A 25,068-nucleotide genomic window follows, 5' to 3' on the forward strand; every position below is an offset into this window, starting at 1 on the left:
AAAACGTATTTCGCGGCTGTAATAGAGCTGAGTGCGTTACCAAAGTCAATCTGAGAAAGATTGTATTTTATGTTCGTGGACGAGAGCGTCGGCTCGGCGAGAAATTGCGAGAGTTCTCGAACCTCGTTTTTTGGGCTGCCGCCATTTGTCGGCTGACCATTACCGGCAAATAAATGGCGGGAAATTTCCAGATACAGGGAGAAACGTTTGCGTGCAGCTCCTGAGCTCGGGGTCGGCAGGTGAAGTGGAAGAAGGAGGGCATCGTCTTTGTCCGTGGTTCCGCGGCGCGCTGGCTGCACTGGCGGCGGTATCTTTATGGCCCCTGCAGGCGGCGGCATCGTATATAGTAGCGCTAGCCAGCAGTGCCGCGTTTCCTGCGTTTGATTCACAGCTGCGCTGATTTGCGCGCGGTGGTGGGAGATGCTCGGCGGGTCTTTTATTGGCAAGCGGGAGGCCGCACGGCCGTGGAAGCGGCGGGGATGAAATGACCCCACCGACGACCCACGTCGTCGCCTCCACGTCGGCCGCTCTCGGGGGCGCCTTCCAAGGACGGCGCGCCTCTTGCGCTCCCTGGAGAAATCTCTCCGAGCATTCTTGCCCCGCATACCGGCTCCAGGCAAGCGTCTGGGACGTCCGGCAACCCCGTCCACACCAACAGTGCGACAATCGGTTTCGGTTGTCTCACACCGGTTGGTGAACCCGGGCGGACCAATGGGACTTATCGACGCCCAGACGAGCTCGGTTGAAAACGACCGAACAAAGGTCAATGCGTATTAGAGAGCTGTGCTTCTAGGTAGACCGCCGGCGCACTACACGTACGCAGAGGGGGCGAAACCTATTGTGCGCATGCGCGGGTGCGCATACCGTGTACCGGGAGCCGTACCGGGACTGGTTCTACGCTGTGCTTTCTCTCGGACAGCTATCGCCCGCAGATCTAGTTTGTAAATGAACGACCTGTCGGAGAGTCATACTCGCGGTTTGTGTTCGTTAAGCATGGAAATGAAACCTGTTCTACAATGCGCTCTACTGCATTTTAAAGGGGCCATGGAGACAAAATACAAGCTTGGTTCATTACAGAGACTGTTTTGTCCCGATAACAATGATAACAATTTTATCGCAAACTTCTAACAAATGATGGAGATATTAATGTGAAGCAGTGGCGACTCCTAAACACTTTCTGGAAACTTCTCCCTGACGTCACAGAATCTTGTTTGTGTGATTGACGGCTGCCGAAGAGGAAGGGGGACCTCACAGCTAACAGTTTAGAGTTCGCTGGTAGCAAAACTGCCATTCGCGGCTGTCCCTATTCATTCAGAAGCGGCCAGAAGTTCCACTCGCACTCTCGTACCGCTTCCCACGGGGCCTGTTGGTGTTCGGCGCTGCGAGTCGGGTGCGCGACAATTGTAGAATGAAGATCAATTGTCTCACTTCACTCCGGACTTGTAAGAATTTCCTTCTAAGGGGTATGCAACTTTCCTCCAAATATTTCAAGCATGCATGGGAACCCGATATAAAATGTGTACGGGTGTTGCCAACGCGTACCGATTTAGCAGTGGTGTAGAGCTCATTTGGCAGAGCACCAGACACCAAACACGAGCACCAGAGCACCAGACAGTTCGATTCGTGCCTGCCGCACATGGCTATTTTTTACCAAGCAGTTTTGGAGTAATTATTTATCAGCACTTCTCGTAACCTCAAGTTACGTGACGCCGGCGATTCTAGACATTTTCACTTAAAGGACTAAATAATGACCCTCCATGTGTGTATGTATGTATGTATGTATGTATGTATGTATGTATGTATGTATGTATGTATGTATGTACGTACGCATGTATGTATGTATGTATGTATGTATGTATGTATGTATGTATGTATGTATGTACGTACGCATGTATGTATGTATGTATGTATGTATGTATGTATGTATGTATGTATGTATGTATGTATGTATGTATGTATGTACGTACGCATGTATGTATGTATGTATGTATGTATGTATGTATGTATGTATGTATGTACGTACGCATGTATGTATGTATGTATGTATGTATGTATGTATGTATGTGCGTATGTATGTGTGTGTATGTATGTATGTATGCATGTGCGTATGTATGTGTGTATGTATGTATGTATGCACGCACGCACGCACGTACGTACGTACGTACGCATGTATGTATGTATCTGTTTGTGTATGTATTTATGTAAACACAAAGAGATAGAAATAATAAAAACACCCATGCGGGTGATTTGTTCCATTTCGTGGGCTCTTTTATAAGCCCACTAAATGTGCTAAAAGGGATTTGCTCGGAGAGCGTTACGGCGGCGCAGCGTCTCTACACGGCCGCAAAACGTAAACAATGCTGGGAAATTTGCGCGTTAAGCTAAAGAAGCTAAATGCGACAAAAGTTCAGAGTTATAGATAATCTTTTTTGCTATCTATGGGATTGAGCTTAATTAATAAATTATTCGTTAGTAATATAAGTCAACCTTATATTTGAGCAGACTTAAAGTTATTGTGAGGTATCCACTCGAGTGGGACCCTGGAGCAATTATCCCGCCCCTGTTACACAATTTAGATGCCCCAGCTGTTAACTGCAAGTGAAAGCGCCAGAAAAGTCGCTGGGTCAGTACTGTCATTTTGCTAGATTAACGCAACCTTTAGGTAACAAGAATAAAACCCTGAGGTTGTAACCTATATAGAAGGAATTTGCATCTACATATGTCCCGATGGGTGTGCATTTTCCCGGGAGATCAAGTGTGTTGACGTGAAACCCGCAACTCAATGGGCACTACGTGTCAGTTACACCACGGCGTTCAGAAAATTTCGATGCTGCTTGCAATGAATTCTAACGGTGATAGCTTAAACCTAGAATCTGTAACAAATGTTGATGAATTTAGAGCCTTGCCTTTCAAGTGAATTTGAATTGTATGCAGCAATAAACGAAACAAGGGGGCGTTATGCGGCGTAGCTAAAGCTGGGCTATGATTCGCGCGTTATATGTGGAGGGCTATGAACTGATCTAGAGCGCCCCGACTCTCTTATGCGCCGCCTTCAGCCGTGCTGCGACTCAGCGCCAAATCTCAATTGTGATGCGACTATACCCGTCGTATACAGTGCACGTTTAGCCGTACCGAAACCTTCAGCTGTATGCACAGTAAGTCGCGACGCGACTACTGGCCGTAGCGACAGCGAACCGCCGCTGTCTAATATCCCACTTTTTTTCGGGAAGGGGAGGGGGTGAAGAAAATGGAAAGGTTGGCTGCTCGGGGCATATCAAGTCAGTAAACAAACCGACCGCATTATTATCAATGTTGACGGGCACGACGAACGGTGAGCACTGTAATACGGTGGGCTGCTCGTTGCATAGAGAGAGATGGGAGGGTGGTGGAGGTGCGGTTGCGACCGTTCCACAGTAAAAGTTTTATCGGTGCTGCATGCGGTCGCTGCACCCCTGCATATAGCGCGTATATCTCAAGGTCGCCGCTGAGGTGTCGTTTTATTTGTGCAGCGCAAGGCTGAATCCGTGCAGCGGAAATTTCTACATGCAGTCCACGAGGAGAAGCAGAAATGCATCGACCAAACAAATTTATCGCGGTAACGCTGATCCCCTACCTGACATTGGAAACTGTCAGTTCGCGGCACCCCATTTAGGCCCACAACGTGTGAGTGCTGATGTTTTTTTTTCAGACACACGTAAATGCCATGAAGCGCGTTTTACGCGGCAACATTAGGGCACGCGGGGTTTTCGTGTACGCCATGCCATCGGCCGCTTTCTGTGCAGCGATTAAAACGCGGAGATGATCTCGCCAAGCTGCGCTGGCTGACTGGGCCGGAAATTCGCCATGGCAGTTCTGACAGGATACTCTGGCTTCGTGCATCGGTCAGGAAGAGAGCAATATACTATGAACAAGCCTTCCTTATCGCGTGAAGACAAGCAGCAATAAAATGAGAAAGGACGATAGGATGTGACGAAATTAAGAGAAACTGCTGAAAGGGTGAGAAAGACAATTAACGCACATCCTTGTTTTATTTGAAAGAACTGGCCGCCGATGATTCGCTCATCAAAAAGATACCATATGTTGACAGCTTTCAAATTTTCCACAACACGACGTCAGAAGTGACGTCATACGGAGAGTGCGAAAAAGTGGCTGTTAAGTCGCCGCTCTTTTATCTGTTTTCTTATTATCTAGCTTAATTGCTTAAAGTACGCGTCACAATTGGTGTGACTGTTTTCTAATGAACCAAACTTGTATTTTGTGTTTATGTTTACGCTGCGTGCGGGTTCAGCATTTTGGTTAAGTTCAAAATTTCCGCTTCGTCCACCCGGCGCGCACCTTTCTTTTAACTTATGTATGTATGTTTTATATTGCTCCGGGCCACGAGTTGGGCGCAGGGTGCAGCCTAAGCGCTCGACTAGAAGGCAGGTGCTTTCCCTTCTGTACCGTCTACGAACCGTAATAGCGTCACCGGTGGCGGGATCCAAACCCTTCACACCACGATTCCGACTCCGATGCTTCTTTACTTTACCCTCTTCTTTACCCTCCACTTAGTGCTATGTCGCACGCATTGACCCGAAATTCGAACAAAACAGCTGTATACGACGTGCGGCTTGCTACAGCTCAAAGCAAGGCAACGGACATGCGAAGGACGACGAGCTCACGTACTCTGAAATCCTGACGGACGGAAGTTTTCGCCTCCCGTCCAGATAAGGGCCGTTGAAACCCAAACATCATTCGCCTAGCGAGGGCTTGCCGTGCATCTAACCGTGCTCCGCAACACGGTGCCGATTTCTGGACTGCGTTGGCTTTTCCGCTCTGGGACAAGAGATGATGTGAGTCCGGCAAGACAGCCGCGACGAGCTCCGGCGTGCCTGGTGCCTGTTACGCATCGGGCTCTGGAAAGCGAGGGCCGGAGCGAGGGGGGCGCGATTGCGTCGCTATCTGTGCGACCGCAGACGCCGCTGTTGGCACCGTCTTTTCTTCTTTGCGCCCTTACGCTGGGCGTCTAATAGGCGTCACGTAGTCGCACAACTTCGAGTTGAGTATCACACACGGTCGAGGCCAACGTCGCGGGCTTGCTGCCAGGCGCGTACGACCTGCAACTCCTCTCGGACCGTGAAAGGGGCAGAAAAAGAACAAGAAAAAGAGTATATTCCGTTTTTTCGGCATTAATGTAACGCGTATGGGAAAGTGCATCTATCTCACTGCAGGCTCAGCTGCGTGTAGAAAGCGCCTCACCCCAATGAGTTTCGGCGTGCACGGAGTCAGGAAAAAGGTGCCGTTAAGGTATTCATTTCACGCTCTACACCGGCTGTTATGGTTCCCAGGGCAGTGGCGCAGTTTAAGCTTGCCCTGCGCCGCACCTGTATCCTTGGTGGTGAATACTTTCTCACGCTTCCAGCCGTAGAATTCCCATCGCCTTGTGCGCAATATCGGGCAACGCTGCTTTGTACGCAGGGCCGACTAAACCGGCGTGACGAAATTCTTACTCAACCCTCGGCACGTCGGCCTCTTTTAGGGGATGGGCACAATTGGCCATAGATCATCTATCTTGGGGGGGGCAAGTGACGCAAGCGTCCGGTCCCACAACGCACGGAGGGGCAACGAAAGATAGGGCGCTCGCTACTTCCGCTAAAAATTGCGCAAGAGGCCTACGTGAGACCACTTATACACACGCACAGTCGCACTGCAGCGACCACGCACAGCACCAAACAATGCCGCGGAAATTCGTCGCTGGAAAAGGCGACACTGCGCGGTGGCAGTGCGTGCATGGGAGAATGCGCCGCCAGGCACACCGCTTGCCCTGGGGACGACGCTTTTCGCATTACCCCCAAGAAAAGCAGTCGATCCTGTCGAACATATCATTTCGCGCTGACAGAACGGCTTTAGGCCAGTATTGTTTGCTGCGCTCAGCTATAAGGAGGAGCTTACTGAGACTGGCATTTGGGACTATTTATTTGGTTTCAACCAACATTTTTATTTCGAAAGGGAAGAGGGAGTGATAGAGTGGGATTGTCAGCGTAAATGGACGTCGCGATGGCTGGTGAACGTATATAGTATTACCAAAATTTAGCACGCTTGTAAGATGTCAACGGACAAATGATGGCGCTCTTCAGAAAGGCGTAAGCGACAATGAGCTCTCAGTTAAGAATTCCAGCAGAGTTCTAGTGTTATGTTTATCTCTTACTGTCCCTGCAGTAGTCATACGATTAAAAATTCCGTTCGCATTTTTACCATGTTTGGGAATTTTAGCGAGACTTCGGGATGGCTGATTGACTCCAGTTGTGTAGTGAGTCTACGTGCACGGGGCCTTCGATGCTCTTGGGCAGCTGGTTGCAACAGAGTTAATAGGTGACTCTGGTCCAAACACGTTGGTGCCCGAGGCGTGAACAGCAATCTCGCGAGGACACAAAGTTTTGAGAAAGTTTCTCTCTCTCTCTCTCTCTCTCTTTAGTAAGACCGAAATCGTGCTCTAGAGGCGGACTCATGACGGCGCGATTAAGCTGGGTGGAATCGGTCTTCGCCAAGGCAGTTCCCCGAACTGCCCAGCATACCGCCGCCTGCCCACTCGATTCATTCCTGTCCCTTCCGTAATGCAGTGCACGAGTAATTTCCACCTCTTTCGATCGGTTCGTGGCGCGCCAGTCGACATGGTGGCCTTCGTAATTTCTCTTTCTGAGGAGAGCGTAGAACGAGTGCCGGCAGCTGTAGAGTTTTGGGCAAAGCTCGCATCCTGGAGTTGGTCCACAACTAGTATGTTCCCGAACAGCCTGGTGTGAGGCGGGCGACTCTCTAATGGCCATGCGCGGTAGCTGTCGCTTGTCGCCCGATAATGGGCCATAGGTGCGATTGATCGTAGTTCCCCCACGATTCGCGCTCGTGAACGACGCGCCGTGGGAGAGGTGCGTTTATCCACGAACTCCCTCCTCCCAGCCGCACACAATACGCGGCGGCGCCAACACAAAGCGAGAAAACGTAGCACAGGCTCGCCTTCTCTCTCTCTCTCTCCCTCCTGGCGATGTGTGACGCTGCCGTGACGTCGCGTATCCATGATGTCACCCCGGGAGGCATGGCAGATATAACCAGAGCCGCTGCGCGCGAACGGCATTCGAAGTTTCCGCGTGGAGCTTTTCCTCAGACTGAGTGCCGCCGCCGCCGTCGCTGCTCGCCCTGACGATCGGCCCATCGCTCGGCACCCCTCCGCACGTGTTGACGACGCGCCCACCATGCCGACCGCTCCGGCCAGGTACGTTTTCAGGCGCCTCATCTCGGATACGCGGCCCCCTGCTGCAGTCTACACCGCTTTTGGACGTTGTGTGTGTTCTGCTGCGATCGGAGGTGGTTGTGGAGTCTGCCTCGCGTGATGACAAGTGGTGCTGGTTGCAATCTACGTGCGCTTCGAATGAGCAACTCGGTTTTCATTCTGATTTTTGCTGACCGCAGTTATTTTGTTTTTTTCTGAAGTGTGGCTGTTTTATCCGTGACACTAAATCTTCTAGTTTAGGTGTAACTTGTGCGTACCAGCGAAATCTGGGTGATTACTATGAAGGCTGTGAACCACAGGCATTGACGTTTGTTAAATGTGACCGGATCGAAATGTATCTGTCCGTGTACCTGTGCGTAAACGGAATGTAATAATGTAGTAACGCGGCTGTCAACTGTCGGGTTAGGTTTAAAAAGAAAACGGTCTCAACTTTGGTACCGGCGTGTAGTATACAAACAAAAGTGCGGGTGACGGAAATGGTCTGTCAACTTTTTCGTCTGATTAATTTGGCTTCAATTCGTGTTTGCTCCACATCAGAACATTTGTAAGCGCTCATTACAAACAAGGCGCTAAAATAGTCATTGCTAAAATAAACTTTTTTTTTTTTACCACAGCTAATCTTAAGCTGCATTTCTGGCGTTCTGTTAATATTAAAGCAGCAGACTGTGCACTGACTAGCACGCAGTCTGCTGCTTTAATATCAACAGAACGCAAGAAATTCAAGCCCCAATGAGAAACTAATGTGGCAAGATTGAAAATTGCATTCCGTGTTTTCGGAACACTTGCGCAACTAAGCAACACGTTCTATTAATTTCCCCCACCCTTCACTGATTCCCATCGAAGGGACAAAAGAAAAATAGTGGAAGTAACTTTTTGATGTCCTTGTATCCAGCACTCAAAAAAGTGGGAGAGAGAAAAGTAGAATCAGAATAAATGCCGCGATATAACGTTAAATCACGAATTTACTTAGCGATTTTGCAGCAAATCACTTCACACACGCGCCCACAAAAAGGAAGCGGTAAAAACATTAGTCATATTAATACAGTTCTTCCAGGCGCACCTCTACAAGGCATACGCAAACTCTCAGGCTGAGCGCAGACTCGGGCACGGTGTATTGGCGTGGGAATGTGAATACGCGCATTTGCTGGAAAGTGCCCGCCATATAGTTCGCATTTGTTTCGAGCGCAAGTTTCTTCTGCGGATAAAAACACCGATTTTGAATTGTGATGTTTTAACCGTGAATATCTGCTAGTGTTTTGCTCATACGCACTAGAGTGTTCTGCTTATACGGACGCAGCGGATTTTCTGCGTCTTTATCCGTTACATGATATCACACACAGGCGGCCTTCCTTCGGGCGACCACACCATCGTCCGCGGTGCTCTTAATCGGTCCAAGTCCAGGCGGCCCAGATTAGCGCGACCGGTTACACTGCTGCTGTTGTAGAACGCGCAAGATGTATGCATACTGTGGCATAGCTTACTGCATACTGTCATACTGTGCAGTAAGACTACTGCATGCATACTGCGGTACATATGCTTACTGTGGTAAAACAGACCAGAACTCTGGTCTGTTTTGTCATTATGTTCCAAGACCACTTGGGGCGTCCAAGGGAGAAAATTTGATGCCAAAAGAATTGACTGGAAAAAAGAATGTCATCTCCATTTTGAAACCATACACGGAATAGAAGACATAATCGTCATGTCATAGAACAGAACACAATTTTCTGGTCTCCGTACGTATGCTGGGCATTGGATCGCTCTGCCAGAGTCCTTCAATGCTTTGAAGGACTCTGGCTCTACTTTGCCCTTTTTGTCGTATTGGCCATGTGTATACGTTCTGGTGGAGCAGGCGCACAGGTACACTATGAGGGTATACACACGTACCGTTCTTTGGCGTACGTTTTCTTATTTTTCGCCTTGGCTAAAAAAAAAAAAAAGAGAAAGAAAGTTGTCATTTGCTTCAAACACGTTTTATTTTCTGATTTGTGACTGCTGCCTGCTTTTATGCCATCTACCGCGGTCATGGGTATCCTTTTCAAACGCATTTTTTCTCACTGGGAATCTGTAATCCCTCCTGCCCGTAGGAGTATCCACTAGATATGGGCGTCCTTATATAGCGCAGAACTTTGGCACGCCTAAACAATAGGTATGAGCGCCTAGAAGGCAAAAACTTTCAAGTTTAGATCAACGCGAGAGCTAGTTGCATATTCTTTGGTTTTAGAAAGAAATTAGGCACATACGCACTTCGTTATAACGACTCTTATTTTCTCTTGTATGTATAAATATTTATTGCCACTCATTTCGACCAGCAGAATAACGATTTCTATTCAAACCGCGCGCGTCGTGCGCATGCAGTTCTGAAACCCGACAAAACGTCGACTGTTCTGCTCTTGCACTACCGAGCAGCTCTCAACGCATCATACGTGTATACATCTGCTTTTGCTAGGGTTGTGTTGATGTCTCAGCTACTCGATAGCGGCACGTATGCAATGCTGACTCGTATGACAGAGCGATGCAAGTTTACTGTTTACTTTTCTTCGAAACGCAATGCCCATAATGCCCGTAGAGATTAGCGCCCCGGGTGTGAGCTGAAAGCAACGAAGCAGACGACAAGGGCACTTCATTTGCTGTCCGAATTTCAGCGAAATATTATGTGTAAATGTTTATCTGTGTTTCTTTTTGTATTTGTTTTGAAGTGTTTTGCAGTGGTAGTAGTGCAAGATGGCGCAATAATTAGTGCGTGACCCCGAGCACGTCACTGACGTCACTTCCATATGTCAACAACGTTGTTGTCATGGCTTTCATGGCGCGCAAAGGCGCTCCGTAGTAAATGCAGCATTTTAATGTAATTTAGCGCTTGCGGTTACACCCGCAACGAGTAAATGTGCAACCTAATCAGATTTAAACGCCGCAGTTGTTGCGGGCACTTCGCAATGCCTAATTCAGGTGTTTCGTAGGGTTTGCAATCCAATGACAGGCGCTCCGAGGGCGTCACTTCGCTGCTTACAAAAATGTGGGCTCCGAAACGTAAGTTTTTGCTCGTATAGGGGCACAATTGGAATTATCTTACTTGAAATTCTTCGGAACACGTTCGCACCCCTTATTAGAAAAGGGGCTGCATCAGCTAGAAGCCCACCATCGTAACGCGCGTGGTCTGCTTTTGCTTCTGAGCTTGAACGTTCGCGAGGGCAATTAAGCGTGGGTGCTGCTTCATTGCAGCTGCTTCCGCATCTGTAATAACCTTCATTTGCTTCTTTGTTGCAGCTCTTGGACGTTCTCCTCGTGAGTGTTTTAAAAGCAGCAAGGGAAAGTTTTTGCACCATGACAGCTATTCCGGTTGGATTATTCTCTAGGTGAGTTGCTCTCAGCTTCACATACGATTTAGTTCTTGCATTTGAGCCATGTGTAATGCCGCGCTCGTTGTAGATCAGTTGTGTGCTTGCGTTGCTTAGAAAGGGAAGGGTGCAAGCTGTTCAAAGAGAAACTCGCGCTACAGCGAGCTCACACGGGGGCAATGGTTGCTGTCTGGCAATTTTCAGCAAGGCGCTAGACGCATGGAGCAAGCTTAGTGGGGAAGCTGGGAGCCTAACGCAACGAGATCTCTTCCCATTGTTTCGCACATTGGAGATCTACCCAACTGAATCCCAAGGTAACTATTCGCTTCCCAAAGCCTGATCCCCCCTTTTTTTCTTTTCTTTTTCCTTTGCTGTTTTTCAGTGCTCACTTTAGTGCCCATGCAGCATCTCCTCCCTTTTATTTGTGTGCTTTTTGTAAGTTAATTTGCCGTGGAAGTGGACTGAGAGAGGAGTTCTGTAAAATTCTGTTCAAAGGTAAGCATTTTGCTCACAGCACCTGCAGTTCCTAGCACAAGCGTTCAGCTTTTCCTCTCTCTCTCTTGCGGGTTTTATTTTTTGCCATCTTTCTGGTTCGTGTGTTTCTTCTTCCTGCCTCTTCACGTGTGCGCTACTGCATGTTTTGGGGCTAAATTTGCGGTGGGTTTCAGCTGTGTATTAAACTACAGCCTGAGCGTGGGAGCCCAGATTAGCGGGGCGACAAGCCATGAAATGAAAATCTGGGCACTGTTTACTTGCACGGATGAAAGCAGAGGCTTGCCACAGTCATCACTCGCTGCTGTTCAAAGGCATGGCAGGCATTGCAGCTGCTATCGGAGCACATGTGCAGCCAGGGGAAGTGACGCTTGTGCGGGGCGAGCACTTTGTGGCGAGCCAAGTTTTGCCAGCTGGCCTGCAACCGACTTTGCTGCTTTGCTTGTGTCTCATTTAGAGATTTCCCTCCCGGGGTGCATACTTGCAATAGCCAGAGTTTAACCCTGGAGTGGCCCAATTGCTGTTTTCAATCTCGAGGGAGAGTTTGTCCATCATTGAGGCAGGGGTCTACTAAAGCTTCTAAATGGTCTTCCACATGAGTAGAAAGTGAGATATGGTGGAGGGCAGCCAGCCACAGCTCTTGGCAAGGAGAGCCTCTGGGGCCTCCATTCTAGACCTGCGAGTGGGTTGGCGTTTACATATTCTGGCAAATTGAGGAGAGGAAATAAATATGGTCAATTGGAGCGAAAGATGCAATTAAAAGATGGGAAAAAATGGTTTTCAGGTGGTGTAAATGAATCTCTCCACTGCAGCACGCTGCACCACCCAGTTGTAGCTTCAGAATTCAACGTTCGGGTACCTCTATTCACCTGCCTCTCGTAGCTCCACAGTGCATGGTAGTGGTATTCAGCCTGGTGTTAAGAGATGAGTGAAGTGTGGTGCATTTATTGGCAAGTGCAGGACTAATTCGCAAATGCCTCTATGGCTGTCCAATGCTCTCACTGAGTCACAGTGCCCCACGGTGTTATGCCAGCTGTGGCTAGTAGTGTTCTTGTGTCATTTACAGGGTGATGTGTCTGTTCAGCTCGTTTACGAGAAAAATGTTATGTTTGTTTTTCCTTTGCAGTTCATGAAATGTGGCAATGTTCTCACACTCATAACAGCAGTTTCACTGTGGGAAGTTTCTGTTTCTTCGCGTCGGAAATGAAATATGCACATGAAAGGCGGTAAGTAACATTTTTCCTAGGGCAGCCTTTGCTGCATGTGGCAGTGCAGCTTGTATTGGCCATGAAAATTTATTGCCAAATACTGCGCTTTGGGCTACGTACGCAAGTGCTCATACCTAAGCTACTGAGGGACAGGTGTCGTGTGCATTGGCTTCGTCAAAATGCCTTTTTTTCCCCCTCTGTAGTCAAACTTGCTCTAGAGTCTATTCAGGAAATATGTCTCAGGGCTGTGGAACCTAATTTCCTACTGGGTAGCGTGACTTTTCGGTGTGCAGGTACTGCTGTGTGCAGTGTAGTGGTCAGGTTGTTTGCTTTCTGGCTTATAAATAAATCTGTTTCCCGCACTCGTGTGCTCGGACGCCAGTCAGATGCGAACCGGCAAAGGCTACTTTGGGACTTTTTTGTAGTGAATCAGCTAGACTGTATCATTGTTGAAGTTGAAGTTGTGCAGAAAATGTTTGGACTGTTTTATTTTAACTTTATTTATTTATTTATTTATTTTGCACAGGTTGCCACGGTCCCAACCTCTCTCGAAGCCTGTAAAAGATGTGCGCAAGATTCTCATGAAAAGGAGGTCTGAATCTGGTGAGCTCCTAGTTGTAATTCAAATTCCTAACTGCTTCACAGCACTACTGTTTTGATGACATTTTTCTTGCTGTAATGTAAAAAACTTGTTCTCAGTATGTTTTCTCTATTTTTGGGGGGGTTCGTGAAGTCTTTGACGTGTTAGAGAGAGCCCCCAAGCAAGACTTTTACATTTATGCATTACTCTGGGGGTGCTCCCACTTGGGGCCATTATCTGCACTGTAAAACCTGCTTGATATGAATCACCGCAGGCATAGTTCAGAGCTTCCTGGAGTACTTTTGCGGCTTCGTCTCTGGTTGCATGCGCTGTGAAGAGGACAAAGTCTCATAATTCTTGCTGCAGTAAGGCTAAGCGCAAGGTTTCCTTTGGCCAAAGCAATAAATAGTTTTGGTGTCTGCCATAAGTAACAAAGCAACGAATGCAGAGATAAATATGCCCGACACATACCTGCCAACTCTTCCGAATTTTCCGTAAAATGTACGAATTTTGCCGCGTCTTACGACTTTACGAATCGTGCCTGAAATGTTACGAATTTTCGAAAAAAATTGGACCAACTTTAAATGACACTGTGGTACCTGCGCCGCCACGAGAAAGCAATACGTAGTGTTGTTATCCCCAACTGCGAAGCAGCGATTTCTGTCTTCTCGGGGTGGGCTACGCATCCATATCCAGAACTCGCTGCATCTAAGGCAAGTCTGCTTATAGCGTGTTGTTCACGGGCCGGTTACGACTTCCGTGTTCGTGGCGCTCTTTGTACGACTGCCGCGTCCTGTGCAGTAGGACCCGTGGTGCGACCGCGGTAGTTCCTTCGCATTGCAACAGCGAGCTCGAAGCCGCCAGACTACTACCAAGTGTTCTTGAAATCGTAAATGTAAGAATTTGCTTCCCTGCCCAATGGAGTTGCTGCTCATTACTCTACAACACTGACGGTTTGCACGTATGATTCTGAAAACGTGAGATCGTTCAGACTTAAAAATTGAAGTGTGCTGCCCCCCACTTCCCCAAGTCCGCGGTTATTACGAATTTCCATGTCACCAGGTTGGCAGGTATGCCGACATTCTGCCACGTGGTGGCGTTCTCGAAGCACTCCTCCATAATATCAACGACATACTCGCTTTCACGGTGCCTTCACGTGCAAAAAAAAAAGAAGGCAGCTAGTTTTGTAACCCTCTTAAAATCAGCCTCTTTTCAGAGCTTATAAAGTGGCCGTGCCAGGGGTGTAAACGGCTTTTGCTACACTGCTGTTGGTTGCACCTTGTTGTTTTTGTAGTATACACCTACCTTGCGGAGCAGGAATATATAGGAGGCGAAACGGCCCATTGCCGCTGGCGTGGGCGAGCGATCAGATGACGGCACAATGAAAACCAATGCGGAGTATGGAGCTTCATAGCCACGATGGTGAAGGAGAGGGTAGCGGCATCTGATGGACGAAATGATAGCGGCCAAAATTCATTCCGGGGCTGTGCAGTGAAATTACGATCGCAGCCGGGCCATGCAGTTCTTGCGCGGCAGACGCCACTACCTTTTACCTTGGCCAGGCGCTTGTGACGTTAGCTGGTCGCCCAAGGAAGTGCCGTTTCCCCTCCTGTCTTGTTCTTGCTCCGTGACCTACCTACATCGAAGCATGCTTTAATGATATTTCACGTTACTGAAATGTTTCGCGTCTTTGTACAAAATGTATACTTTGGCCATTGTGTATCTACTGAAACAAAAGCAACGAAACACGGTGCTTGTTAACCTTCATGTTTTCTAAGGCAGAACCTTTGGACGTCAAATTTTATCATTCCACTTTGCTGTTCAAGCTTTTTGTGATGTTTATGATGTTTACCACTTATTGTTTTCCGCTCCAAAATGTAATGAAGTACGTTTCTTTTTTTCTCTTTTTTTACATTTGGCATCAGTGGAAAGTTCATACGATGGTAAGTACTCTTTCATATCAATCATACGGGCACTTTTCTTGTACAAGCATACATGTTCCATTTATTTGTAAATGTTCGGAATCCTAAAATGCAGCTTTTTTTGCCTCCTTAGTCTTTCTCGGCGGTTCATGCAATCCAACCACTTGGAGGAAAGATGTGGCTATACCTAAATTAAAGTCGTATGGCATCTCTTACTACAACCCAGTGAGTGCAACATTATTTCTTGTTACATGCTTATTTGTCTTCTTTTAGCACATTAGCTCATTAATTTGTCTCCAGCAGGTGACTCAGTGGATTCCTGAACTGATTGAACTTGAAAACCAGGCAAAGGAGGTATGTAGTTGTTTTGTCTGCAGTTTTAGTTGCTTGCATCTAACTACATAGACACGCATGATGAACCCGCATGAGCGTAGTTGTATCTGGTCTCTTGCTCATAAAATTTACTCGCGCATTTATGAAGCGAGCAGTTATGATTACTTTTCCTTACCCTTGCTTCCTCAGAATGCCAAAGTCATGATGTTTGTTATCGACAACCAGACAAGATCGGTTGCATCCATGATAGAGTCTGCCCACATCGCAGGTATGTATTCATTTTCACCTAGGCAAATTCTTGGTTCAGTTAAGACCTTAATTCGACCAAATTTATGTGCAACTTTGGCTTAAGCACACCGGGTTCTTCTCCCCATGTAATGGAGTCCAATAATTGGTTCTTTTGCGGTGTTTTCTTGGCAAAGTGGTACATTTGCCAGCCATTATTATGTGTACCTTTATCTGTATTGCAAATCATTAAGTGAAACTATTTTAAGTTAAATTGTACCCAAATAAAAATCATTATCAGCAAGTAAGCCTTGACTCTTTAGTTGACTGTTCCAAGAAAAATAAGAGCTTAAAAAACCGTGGCAAGCACTTGTGTTCTGACGGTGGTGGGAAAGTTTAATGATCTTTTGCTAAATCAAAAGTGAAATCTTGTGGAGGGTGTGCAATGGGAGAGAGGTTTTTCTTAAAACATGAAAGATCAATGGCAGGATCAACGTGGTCCCTCTACTGATTGATACAATTGAATCGGGGGTGGAATGTGCGCAGTCCTGGGCCTCATTCTTATTTTTATCAGGCTGCGCATATAAACGAGTGTCTCAGTTATCACGCGCCAAGTTAAAACATGTTCTGTGGCAAAAAGTGTATGTTGTTAGCGGTCATGTTGCGAAATTGCCAGCCTTTTTCAAATTGTGCCTGAATAATTACACGAGTTTCATTAACTGTCTTCTTATTATTTTAGAGGCTGAAAGGCCAAGGAGGCAGTTGTAGATCACATTCTGAAACATCTGAATAGGTCATTTCCAACATGCTACTTATTGCACAGTGAATCAGAAACCACTGCAAAGAACTACGAAAGATAATGCACGCAGTGGGCAAACATCTCTCGGGTATGCTTTGCTTGGGGAAGCCTGTAATGTTTGTGCACCAGTAATTTTGATAAATTTTATTGAAAAATTTAAAGGAATGTCAAAATTTAGCAAGATGTAAATTTTAAAAATAAAAATTAGGCTGGAAGTAGTCATGTGGTCATTTTGTTTCTTGTGCAGGTGGCCTCAAAGCAAGTATGTGTTTCAGCTAAATACCTGGGAAATGCTGTGCAGTACAGATTTTGCAAAATACCGTAAGGCCAATTCTGGCCTTGTCATGAACCAGGCCCCACAGTTTAGTCGACCACATGGCATGCAGTGGTTTTATTGATCAGGTAAAAAGCCTGTTGCAAGGATTGTTTGGGAGGTCATGTACCTGGGGACAGAAGCTGCGGCCACAGGCTTTGCACTGTATCGTGGCAGCACTTGTGCACAAGGTCAGACTTGCAAGTGTTGCTTATTGAAAGCCTCTGTAGGAAGGAGCCCTTTGGGGAGGAGGAGGAGTCCCTTCCACCCAGGGGTAGTCTGGGAAACTTTGGCGGGCTGCTACAGAATGCATGCGTCCCTCCACTTCCATCCCACCTGTGATTGGTCTTGTATGCCCTGGGCTGCTAACGGGGCATCCAAACACCCTGCTAGTTGGCTGTCCATTTTCGGACCTTTTCCCACCTTGTGACTGTTGTCTACCCCTCTGATAAGCATGCCCCAGGACAGAGCCAAAGCTCCAGCGGGTATGTTTATAATAGTGTGTACGTGTAGTAGAAGCTCGTTGGTATGTTTTTCTGGGAACAAAAAAAAAGTGTGATGTGAACATGTATAAAACTGGAGGTGAAGAACTTAAAGCAGGACCAAGCGCTCTTCATGTAACTGCGAAGAAAAAGGGGGTTCTGCTGTGTATCTAATGTGCTGTCATAATGCGTTGTGTACAGTTCCTGTCATTTTTTACAAGCGCTAGGTGCAGCGGGCAAACTTTTTGTAAGTACCCCACCAATGCTTCCATCACTGCGGGAGAGCTGCCGTGGTCAAGAGGTTGTTTCCTGCACCAGGAGTAATGGCAGGAGGCTCTAAATGCTGTCTTGTATCGCTCGCGAGCGCCGCCAAGCCTGTCGGGGTGGAGACTAATGGGCCCCCCCTGCGCAGGCACGCGGCGCAAGCTGATCCTGATCCTGACGGAGCAGTCGCCGCCGGGCAGCCTGGTGCTGGGCGAGCCCATCTCGGAGAAGGAGTACGGTGACCTGCAGCAGGGCCGGGACTACCTGCGCGACCTGGTGGAGATGCGGGGCATCCCGGTCTTCCAGAGCATAGCCGACGCCCTCGAAGTTACCAACCGTTGCCTCAAGGAGGACCTCTGGCCACAGGACGTCCGCCGGCCGCTGGGGGCAGCAGCACGCCCCCCGGACCACGTCCACGTGCCCCACCTGGCCCTGGGCGACAAGTACCTGTGAGTGGCACACCCCCTCTGCCTCGTCTGCCTGCAGAGTTGCATGTTGACTTCTTACTAAGAAGTAGCTTCACACTGGTGCTATAGATTAGTTTGCTGCAGAGCGACTACCTTCGCAGTGTGGAGCTTAGCTCCCGCTCTTTGTGTAGCCATTGATGGTAAAAAGAGACAGCTCATGTTTCCTTTTTCTGCATTGCTACATAAGATGTTTGTAGATATTCCTCGTTGTAGCACACATCTTTTCCTCTGTTCATATACTATATGTAACCAACTATGTGCATGTTGGCTATGAGCACAAAATGGAATTGTTGCTCATGCCTGGTGTCAGTTGTGACAAGGGCTCTTACCACAGCAATGCTCACTGCATTTTAGTTCTGTCACTAATTCACCGGGACAAAAACATGTTTCACATCTTGTTTTATCTTTTTACATGACTTTTCATTGTGTAACGCAGCTCCTGCTTCTTATTTGAATGCGTTTAAGGCCGCCTCTAATGGCTTTTAATATTTTTTGTGCCTCTTGCAGGAAGGTTCAAGAAGCATTCAAGAGCTTTTCTTCGGACGATGGGAAAGTGCGGATAATAGATGTAAGCTTTGCCAAGTTCAAACTTTATGGGTGTTTGTTGATTACAGCTTGTGCAAAGCGAAATGTTCATCACTCAGTTCCGGGGAAATGTGAGTGGGGCTAGAAAACTAAAAAACTTCCACCTTTATTTTCAAGAGCTTGTTGAGGGGCACTTGACTCTGGCAGCTATTCTCCCTGTCACAACTCATCTTTGGGAAGGCTTTGAAGTGAAACTGGCCAGAGAAAGTGGGAGACACTTGCCCGGCTTGGTGCGAGAATGCCAGCAGTAATGCAGAGTGGCAGCTTTAGCCAATCTGGTCTGCCTACACGCAGTGTGCAATTCTGAAACCAAGTAGCATGCAACAGTATCATGCAGGTGAGCCATTGAATCTCTGGGAGTTTGCCTCCTCATCTAGGAGGGGAAGAGAGAGGGGTGGGCTCAAGCAGAAGCAGTGTTGCCATCTTTTTTTGAAGCATGCCGCTAAGTTAAGGTAAAGAAGTTTCCAAATCGTCGCTAAATTTGACAGAAAAGTCGCTGAAATAATCGCTAAATTTCGAAAGCCTAATAAACCCATTTCAAATAGGTTTTTCCAGTTAAACTTAACTGAAATAGTTGAAGAAGTTGAATGTACAGTGAAAACGAATTTATTTGCTTCTTTGAGCTGCAAAGGTAGCAAGCACAACAAAAAAACGGGTGCCTCTCGTGTACTAAAATTTTACGATGAAATAAAAAATGACTGCTTTGCCTTGAAGGTTGAACCAGTGCACCAGAATACGCACACACACTGCACACAGATGTAGAGTCTAGTAGAAGAGCTCTTCCTCGATGGTGGTAATGGCGGTCGAGCTCGAATCTGCTGACGTTGGCGGTTCGTTGGAAGCTTTGTTAAGGCGTCAGCAGTGCCAATCGGACACTACATGCTTCTCTGCTGAGGTATGGGGAGGGGGGAAGAAAAGGCCCAAGAAAGAGCTGGGCAGGAAAGAAAAAGAAACTGTCGTGGACTTGGCGCTATAAAGGACTTTCACAAATTTGGTTTTTGGTCCGAGCTTGGGCCACGTAATTTACAATTTTGAAATTAGGCCAATGTCATCCAAATAAGAGAACAGACTCCTGAGAGCTTAGCGCTGTTTCGAGAATTTGGCGCCGCGCCAAGGCGAAATAGGTAACTATTTGTGTATGCACAGTTCAGCCGTAGACGATGATACAACGTTTCCAGATTTAGTTGAGGCTCTTGAGATGGCTCGCCTTAGGTCACCCTGTACCCTGATTACTACATAAACAATTCCAACGTATCACGGTCATCTTCGTATAAATACCTCGGCGTCCATCTCACTTCTAATCTTACTTGGGCGGCACATGTAACCTACATATCTGCAAACGCATCAAGAACACTAGGATACTTACGTCGAAACCTACGAAACGCGCCAAATAACGTCCGCAAACAAGCTTACTTAACCTTTGTTCGCCCACAGCTGGAATTCGCATCACCCATATGGTCCCCCTTCCAAGCCTATCTTATTAACCAGCTAGAAGCTGTGCAAAACAGAGCGTCACGGTTCATTTCACGCATTTACAGTCGCCCCTCGAGCGTCACACAAATAAAGCATGACCTTTCATTACAGCATCTAGAAATACGGCGCACACTTGCCCTCCTGTCTTTGCTTCATAAATATATTCACGCGTCCAGGCCACCACCCTTCCCACTAACGGCACCATTGCGCATGTCTAAACGACTACACAATCAGCGAAGCATCACACGCATCTTTGGAAAAACAAATTCATTCAATTCATCGGCTTTGCCTCGTGCCATAGCACTCTGGAATGACCTACCCGACGTCATTGTCAATTTAACTAATCATGAAATTTTTCGCGAGCAATTAATGATACATCTATCTAATTGCATTGTATAACCCCCTTCAATTCTGTTTTTGTTCTTTGTGCTTTTTTTTTTTTTTTTTTTTTTTGCGACTGCGAAATTCTTGTTGTTGCTTGAAACCCCTCCTTGTCATTTGCGCAACCACTGTTATTAGTTCCAATGTATTGACTTGTATTGTGGAAGAAGTGTCACCCACTAGCATTCTTTCCTGTGTACCCCCCTTACTCTATGCTCCGTAATAGAGCCTGTAAGGTATTTTTAAATAAATAAATACTACATGTATGTCCAATCCAAATTTGGCAACCGTAAAGTCTGTGGCAAATCTTCAGAGATGTCTCTTACTAAGGGTATCCTTACGAATGGTATCCTTACGAATGGTATCCTGGGTAAACAAGAGTATGCTCACTTAAAATTCAAATGAAATTCATCACTTTGTGTTTCCCATCAATGCGAAGTGGTCGTCACAACCATGAGGGCCTTACAGAAGTTTTCTGTACTTCTGTGAAAACCGAGGTGTTCACGATAGCGCTAAAGCTGTCCAAAAGACTAAGATTACGGTTGAATAGCAAAGTCGCTAAAATTTCACTGAACTGTTTGGCAATTCCGCTAAAAAAGTCGCTGTCCGCTAAATTTGAAAAATCTGTCACTAAATAGATAAAAAGTCGCTAAATTTAGCGACAAAATCGCTAAAATGGCAACACTGAGCAGAAGCGGGAGCTCAGTTCCGTTGTACAGTTAAACCTCGATGTAACGAACTTCAATGTAACGAAACCCTCGATGTAACGAACCACGGAATTTTCTGTATCTTCAAGTGTATGCACACCATGTATTTTCACCCTCAGTGTAACGAAGTCCCGTTTGCCGGAATTTCAATGTAACGAAGTTTCATGGAGAACTAGGCACGAAATTTAAGTTGTAGAAGTAGATTTTGGGAGACGCAAGCGCCGAAATGGGGTCCCAATAAAACGCGAACGGCGACACGGGCCGCCCAATGCCGCGGATGCAGCCAGCCACGGAGTCTGAGTAAGCCCCTTGCCAACAAACTGCGGGGCGTGCATACACGGCTGGCGCACTGTTTCTGTCGAAGCTTAATCGTCTACGGCTTAATCGGCATCAACGTGAACCGCACGCAGCGTTTTCTCCCTGAAAAAACTCAAAACGCGCCCCGCAAGCCACAGGCGCGCTGACGCAGCCGTGGAGACCACCCGCGCGATGCGGGTAGCTCCAGCGACCGCTTCTAACCGCTCGCTGAAACACAATTCGAGGGGCAGATGAGAGGGGCATGCGAGAAAAAAAGCGGATAACGTGGGCGAACTTTTCATTGTAAAACGTGACACGTGCCGCTTACGAAAGCGCCCATCAAATATCCTCCGCGGTGGTAAGCCTAATCGCCTCTGGCGTTGCCACCGCTGCCGCATACCGCCGCTTTGCACTTCGTTCGAGTTCGCTCATGCTTGTTGGGTTTCATCGTCCCAGCAAGCATTTGTAAATCTTTATACGCCTTGCATGCGTTTTTTTTTTTTTTTTTCCATACCGCCGCGGTGTGGAAAAAAAAAAAATTTTACCGCCGCGGAGGATATTTGATGGGCGCTCTCGTAAGCGGCGCGTATGACGTTTTACAGTGAAAATTTCGCCCACGTTATCCGCTTTTTTTCTCGCATGCCCCTCGAGTTGCGTTTCAGCGAGCGGTTATAATCGGTCGCTGGAGCTACCTGCATCATGCGGGTGGTCTCCGCGGCTGCGTCAGCGTGCCTGTGGCTTGCGGGGCGTGTTTTTGCAGGAAGAAAACGCTCCATGCGGATCACGCTGATGCCCGCGTAGATGATTAAGCACCGATAGAAACAGAAACAGTGTGCCGGCCGTGTATGCGCACCACGTTTTCTTTTTCAGGAAACGCTTCATGGGATGAACTCTTCATTATAACCGCGAATTTTAATGTAGCGAAATTTCAATGTAACGAAGTAAATTACGAATTTTACCGACTTCGTTACATCGAGGTTTAACTGTATTGCAGCACGAGAGGAACCACTCAACCCATTCATGGCTGACGAACTGTCACAACATAACTTTGGAGTTGGTACTCGAATAAGTGCAAAAGAAGGGTTTCTCTGGAAGATTTATTTGTTAAATAAGAATACAGTAGATCACTGCAAAACTTTTATTATTATCTGCTTAAATTTCAACCTTAGTGTGAGGTCAGCCGGTGCGGTGTACCTATGAGGTGGTATATTAGCGAGCCCTTTGTTTAGCCTTTTGCATTGTGTTACTCTGACAACCTTTTGTTATTTATGTTAGACTTGCTTCACGGGATACGTGCAGGCGCTACCAGGCACAAATAAAATGTGAACAAAAAAATACGAACCTGAATGCACAAAAATGAAGACATTTGGTACCTGTAGTGGAAATAATAGCATGGGCCCTGTGCATTCGTCTAATGCTATCCACTGAAACATGTACTTCTAAGTTGGTCATGCCATTATTATTACGTGAGCAATAGATGGCCCATGTTGGCAAAAATTTGCGCCGTTGATTCGTGCGCGGAAAGCGACAGAACAACAGAGTACAACAGGGCACGTGTGGAGAGAAATGACTTCAAGCCGAGTTGGCAGCGGTGGCCTTCAATGTGCCTGCTGCCCCATTGTCCTTGTGTAAAATGGAGTGTGAAGTGAATGCAGTGTTGAGGGAGCAGCAAAAGAGGTTGGAATGGGAATGACAGTGATGAAACGCCGAAGCTGGTGGACAGCATGGAGCAAGAGGCAGCCCATGCCACTGCCAGAGCGGGCAAGTGTTGCCACTGGGACGTTTGGAGTTCTAAGTAGGATTGACACAGTGTCCGAGGCATGGGGTATGGGCGAGAGACACTGTGTTGTGGACTTCCAGAGTTGAGCCTCATGTTTGCGAGGGAGATGGTTGAGATTCTCGTGCATTCTTAAAGATCCACCAATAGATCTTATGTTACTTTTTTTTTTTTAAGGATGCCCAGAAGGTCAAAATTATTCCGTAGCCCTCCACTACGGCGCGCCTCTTAGCCCAGGTGTCGCTTCGCTGTATTAATTCTTGTAATTTCACATTTTATCTTTTCATCGTCGCCTAGGAAATGTCAGATTTCGTCTGTTCAGGTCCATTTTATTATTCACTAGTAGTACATGGTTAACTAAAAGACCAAGGCTTGCCTTCAGCCCCTCTCAACCCAACATGGTGCTTCTGTTGTTTTTATTTTTACAGGTTAAGATGGCATTCAAGGTTTTAACGGGAAAGGATCTCCCTCAAGAGTGTCTGGAGATACTTGCCAACAGCCATACGCCTGCTGTTGCAGAATCTGTGGCTGAAGGGGATATGGACGACATTCCCATTACATTTGATCAATTTTGCCTCATCCTGTCAGAGTTCAAGCATCAAGTAAGCATCCTGCATTCCCTTTCTTTCATCACGAGCATTATGAAGTTGTTGCCAGCTGTTTGTGCCATGAACTATTTGGTTAACCTGTTCTTCCTTTTTCTTTTTTTAGACCAAAAATGGCAGCAAGTTTACAGAGTTCCTAACTTCCATCCATCAACTTTTCACGCAAGTGTATGGTACGTTCTCCAATTTCATTCTGTTTTTTGTGGCGACATTTCGTAGTGCTTGTATAATCTGCGGTGGTGAATTCAGGTGCTTATTGTCCATGAGCACAAACATAGACAAAGTCTTTGTCTGTTCATAATCTAACTTTAAAGTGTAGGTGACAAGCCAATGTTATGGTCTGGGACTCTTGTTATCCTTGAGTTCTTTTCAATTTGAAGTCTGTAGTGCCTGATTTAAAGAACAAAGTTTTTTTACCCACATACGGGAAGTCGTGTACTAATGGTACACATAGTAATGCAAAATGTACGCACCAGAACATATTAATTAAAGATTTTGCTTCATCGCGGTCTAGAGGTTTAATAGTCAACAGGTGTATGTAGGTCAGTGGATGCCAATTTTTCCCTTTTGGAGGTTTAATATTGGCTTGGTTCCAGCTCGTTTACAAAGCGCAATATTTACACTTACTATAAATGAACTTCATTATTGCTGAATGCTCGTTGAACAAAACCTTGAAATTTTAGGGTTTAATTTATCATATTCTGACTTGTCAAAGTAGTTTTGAGCATTTGAAGTTCAGGCGTGTAAAAAACCAACTTCCTATTATCTTCATTTTCGAATCCTGAAGAGTGTGGAATGGGCATGCTAGCCTTATTACACTCCTTGACTGGTGCACGTTCAGTTGGTGCCACCATGTTGAGCTCTGTTTGTTCAACTCTGTGTTTCAACAACTTGGACACATGCGCAAAAGAAAAACGCCTTCAATACAGTTTGTGCAAGAACAAAACCTCATTTGAAAGGGCTCATGTCTCTTCTAATTTTCACTATCAGAATTTTATTAGTAAAGTACTTTGGCCTAAAACTACTGGCCCCCACCATTAAAAAAAAAGCAATTACAATTTAAGTATAACTACAAAGAGCAACTAATACTTGTACTAAAAATGAGAACTTCAGCAGACAAGCTACAGTGTTCAAAATATTGCTGATCATAGAAACACAAAACATGAAAGAAACACTTGCGTCACAAGAATAGAGAGGACAGGAGCCAGTTTGTTTACCTATGGGAAATATATAAAACAATTATTTTTGTTGACAAAGAAAAGCAGAGTAATGTTGAAACGTTATACGAGTAGGCAGTTTTGACATCTTAGGCACTGAATACCTGAAGTGTCAGTCCTAGCAATAACTTACCTGCTGATAATGATTTCAAATCACTGCGCATGCTTTCATTTCTTGCTGAAAATGCAAATAAAGTGCAATTCTCGAAAACATAAGCTATTGGAGATTTCTAGGCGACAACCTCTTTAACGGGAGCTAGTGCCATAACACATCTTTTGTGGGTGATGTGAGTCCTTTGCACCTTTAATTGCTCAGCCAACTTTCAAACCTAGCTGCATGAC

At 46.5% G+C, this 25,068-nt stretch overlaps 1 protein-coding gene across 13 annotated transcripts in view; it reads left to right on the top strand.

Annotated features, from left to right (window-relative positions):
• The window catches only part of Raw (NDT-like domain-containing protein raw), a 336,980-nt gene that overhangs the window by 307,351 nt on the left and 4,561 nt on the right, over positions 1–25,068 (top strand). For 3 of the 13 annotated variants that reach the window (XM_077679559.1, XM_077679524.1, XM_077679556.1), the window contains exons 2-14: positions 10,529–10,617; positions 10,804–10,913; positions 12,218–12,317; positions 12,826–12,902; positions 14,805–14,822; positions 14,935–15,026; positions 15,102–15,155; positions 15,324–15,402; positions 16,406–16,420; positions 17,366–17,666; positions 18,192–18,252; positions 23,333–23,506; positions 23,616–23,682. In XM_077679559.1, coding sequence (XP_077535685.1) covers positions 10,586–10,617; positions 10,804–10,913; positions 12,218–12,317; positions 12,826–12,902; positions 14,805–14,822; positions 14,935–15,026; positions 15,102–15,155; positions 15,324–15,402; positions 16,406–16,420; positions 17,366–17,666; positions 18,192–18,252; positions 23,333–23,506; positions 23,616–23,682 — 1,180 coding nt within the window. In that variant the 5' untranslated portion in view covers positions 10,529–10,585. Of the gene's footprint in view, positions 1–7,097; positions 7,247–10,033; positions 10,292–10,528; positions 10,618–10,803; positions 10,914–10,981; positions 11,095–12,217; positions 12,318–12,825; positions 12,903–14,804; positions 14,823–14,934; positions 15,027–15,101; positions 15,156–15,323; positions 15,403–16,405; positions 16,421–17,365; positions 17,667–18,191; positions 18,253–23,332; positions 23,507–23,615; positions 23,683–25,068 lie in introns of those variants that run through there. The other 10 variants (XM_077679546.1, XM_077679517.1, XM_077679531.1 and 7 more) reach the window with 8 other exon arrangements.

The sequence above is a fragment of the Haemaphysalis longicornis genome, unplaced genomic scaffold, assembly GCF_048455015.1.
Source record: "Haemaphysalis longicornis isolate Haplotype H1 unplaced genomic scaffold, Haemaphysalis longicornis Haplotype H1 scaffold_1, whole genome shotgun sequence".
Taxonomy (NCBI): Eukaryota; Metazoa; Arthropoda; class Arachnida; order Ixodida; family Ixodidae; genus Haemaphysalis; species Haemaphysalis longicornis.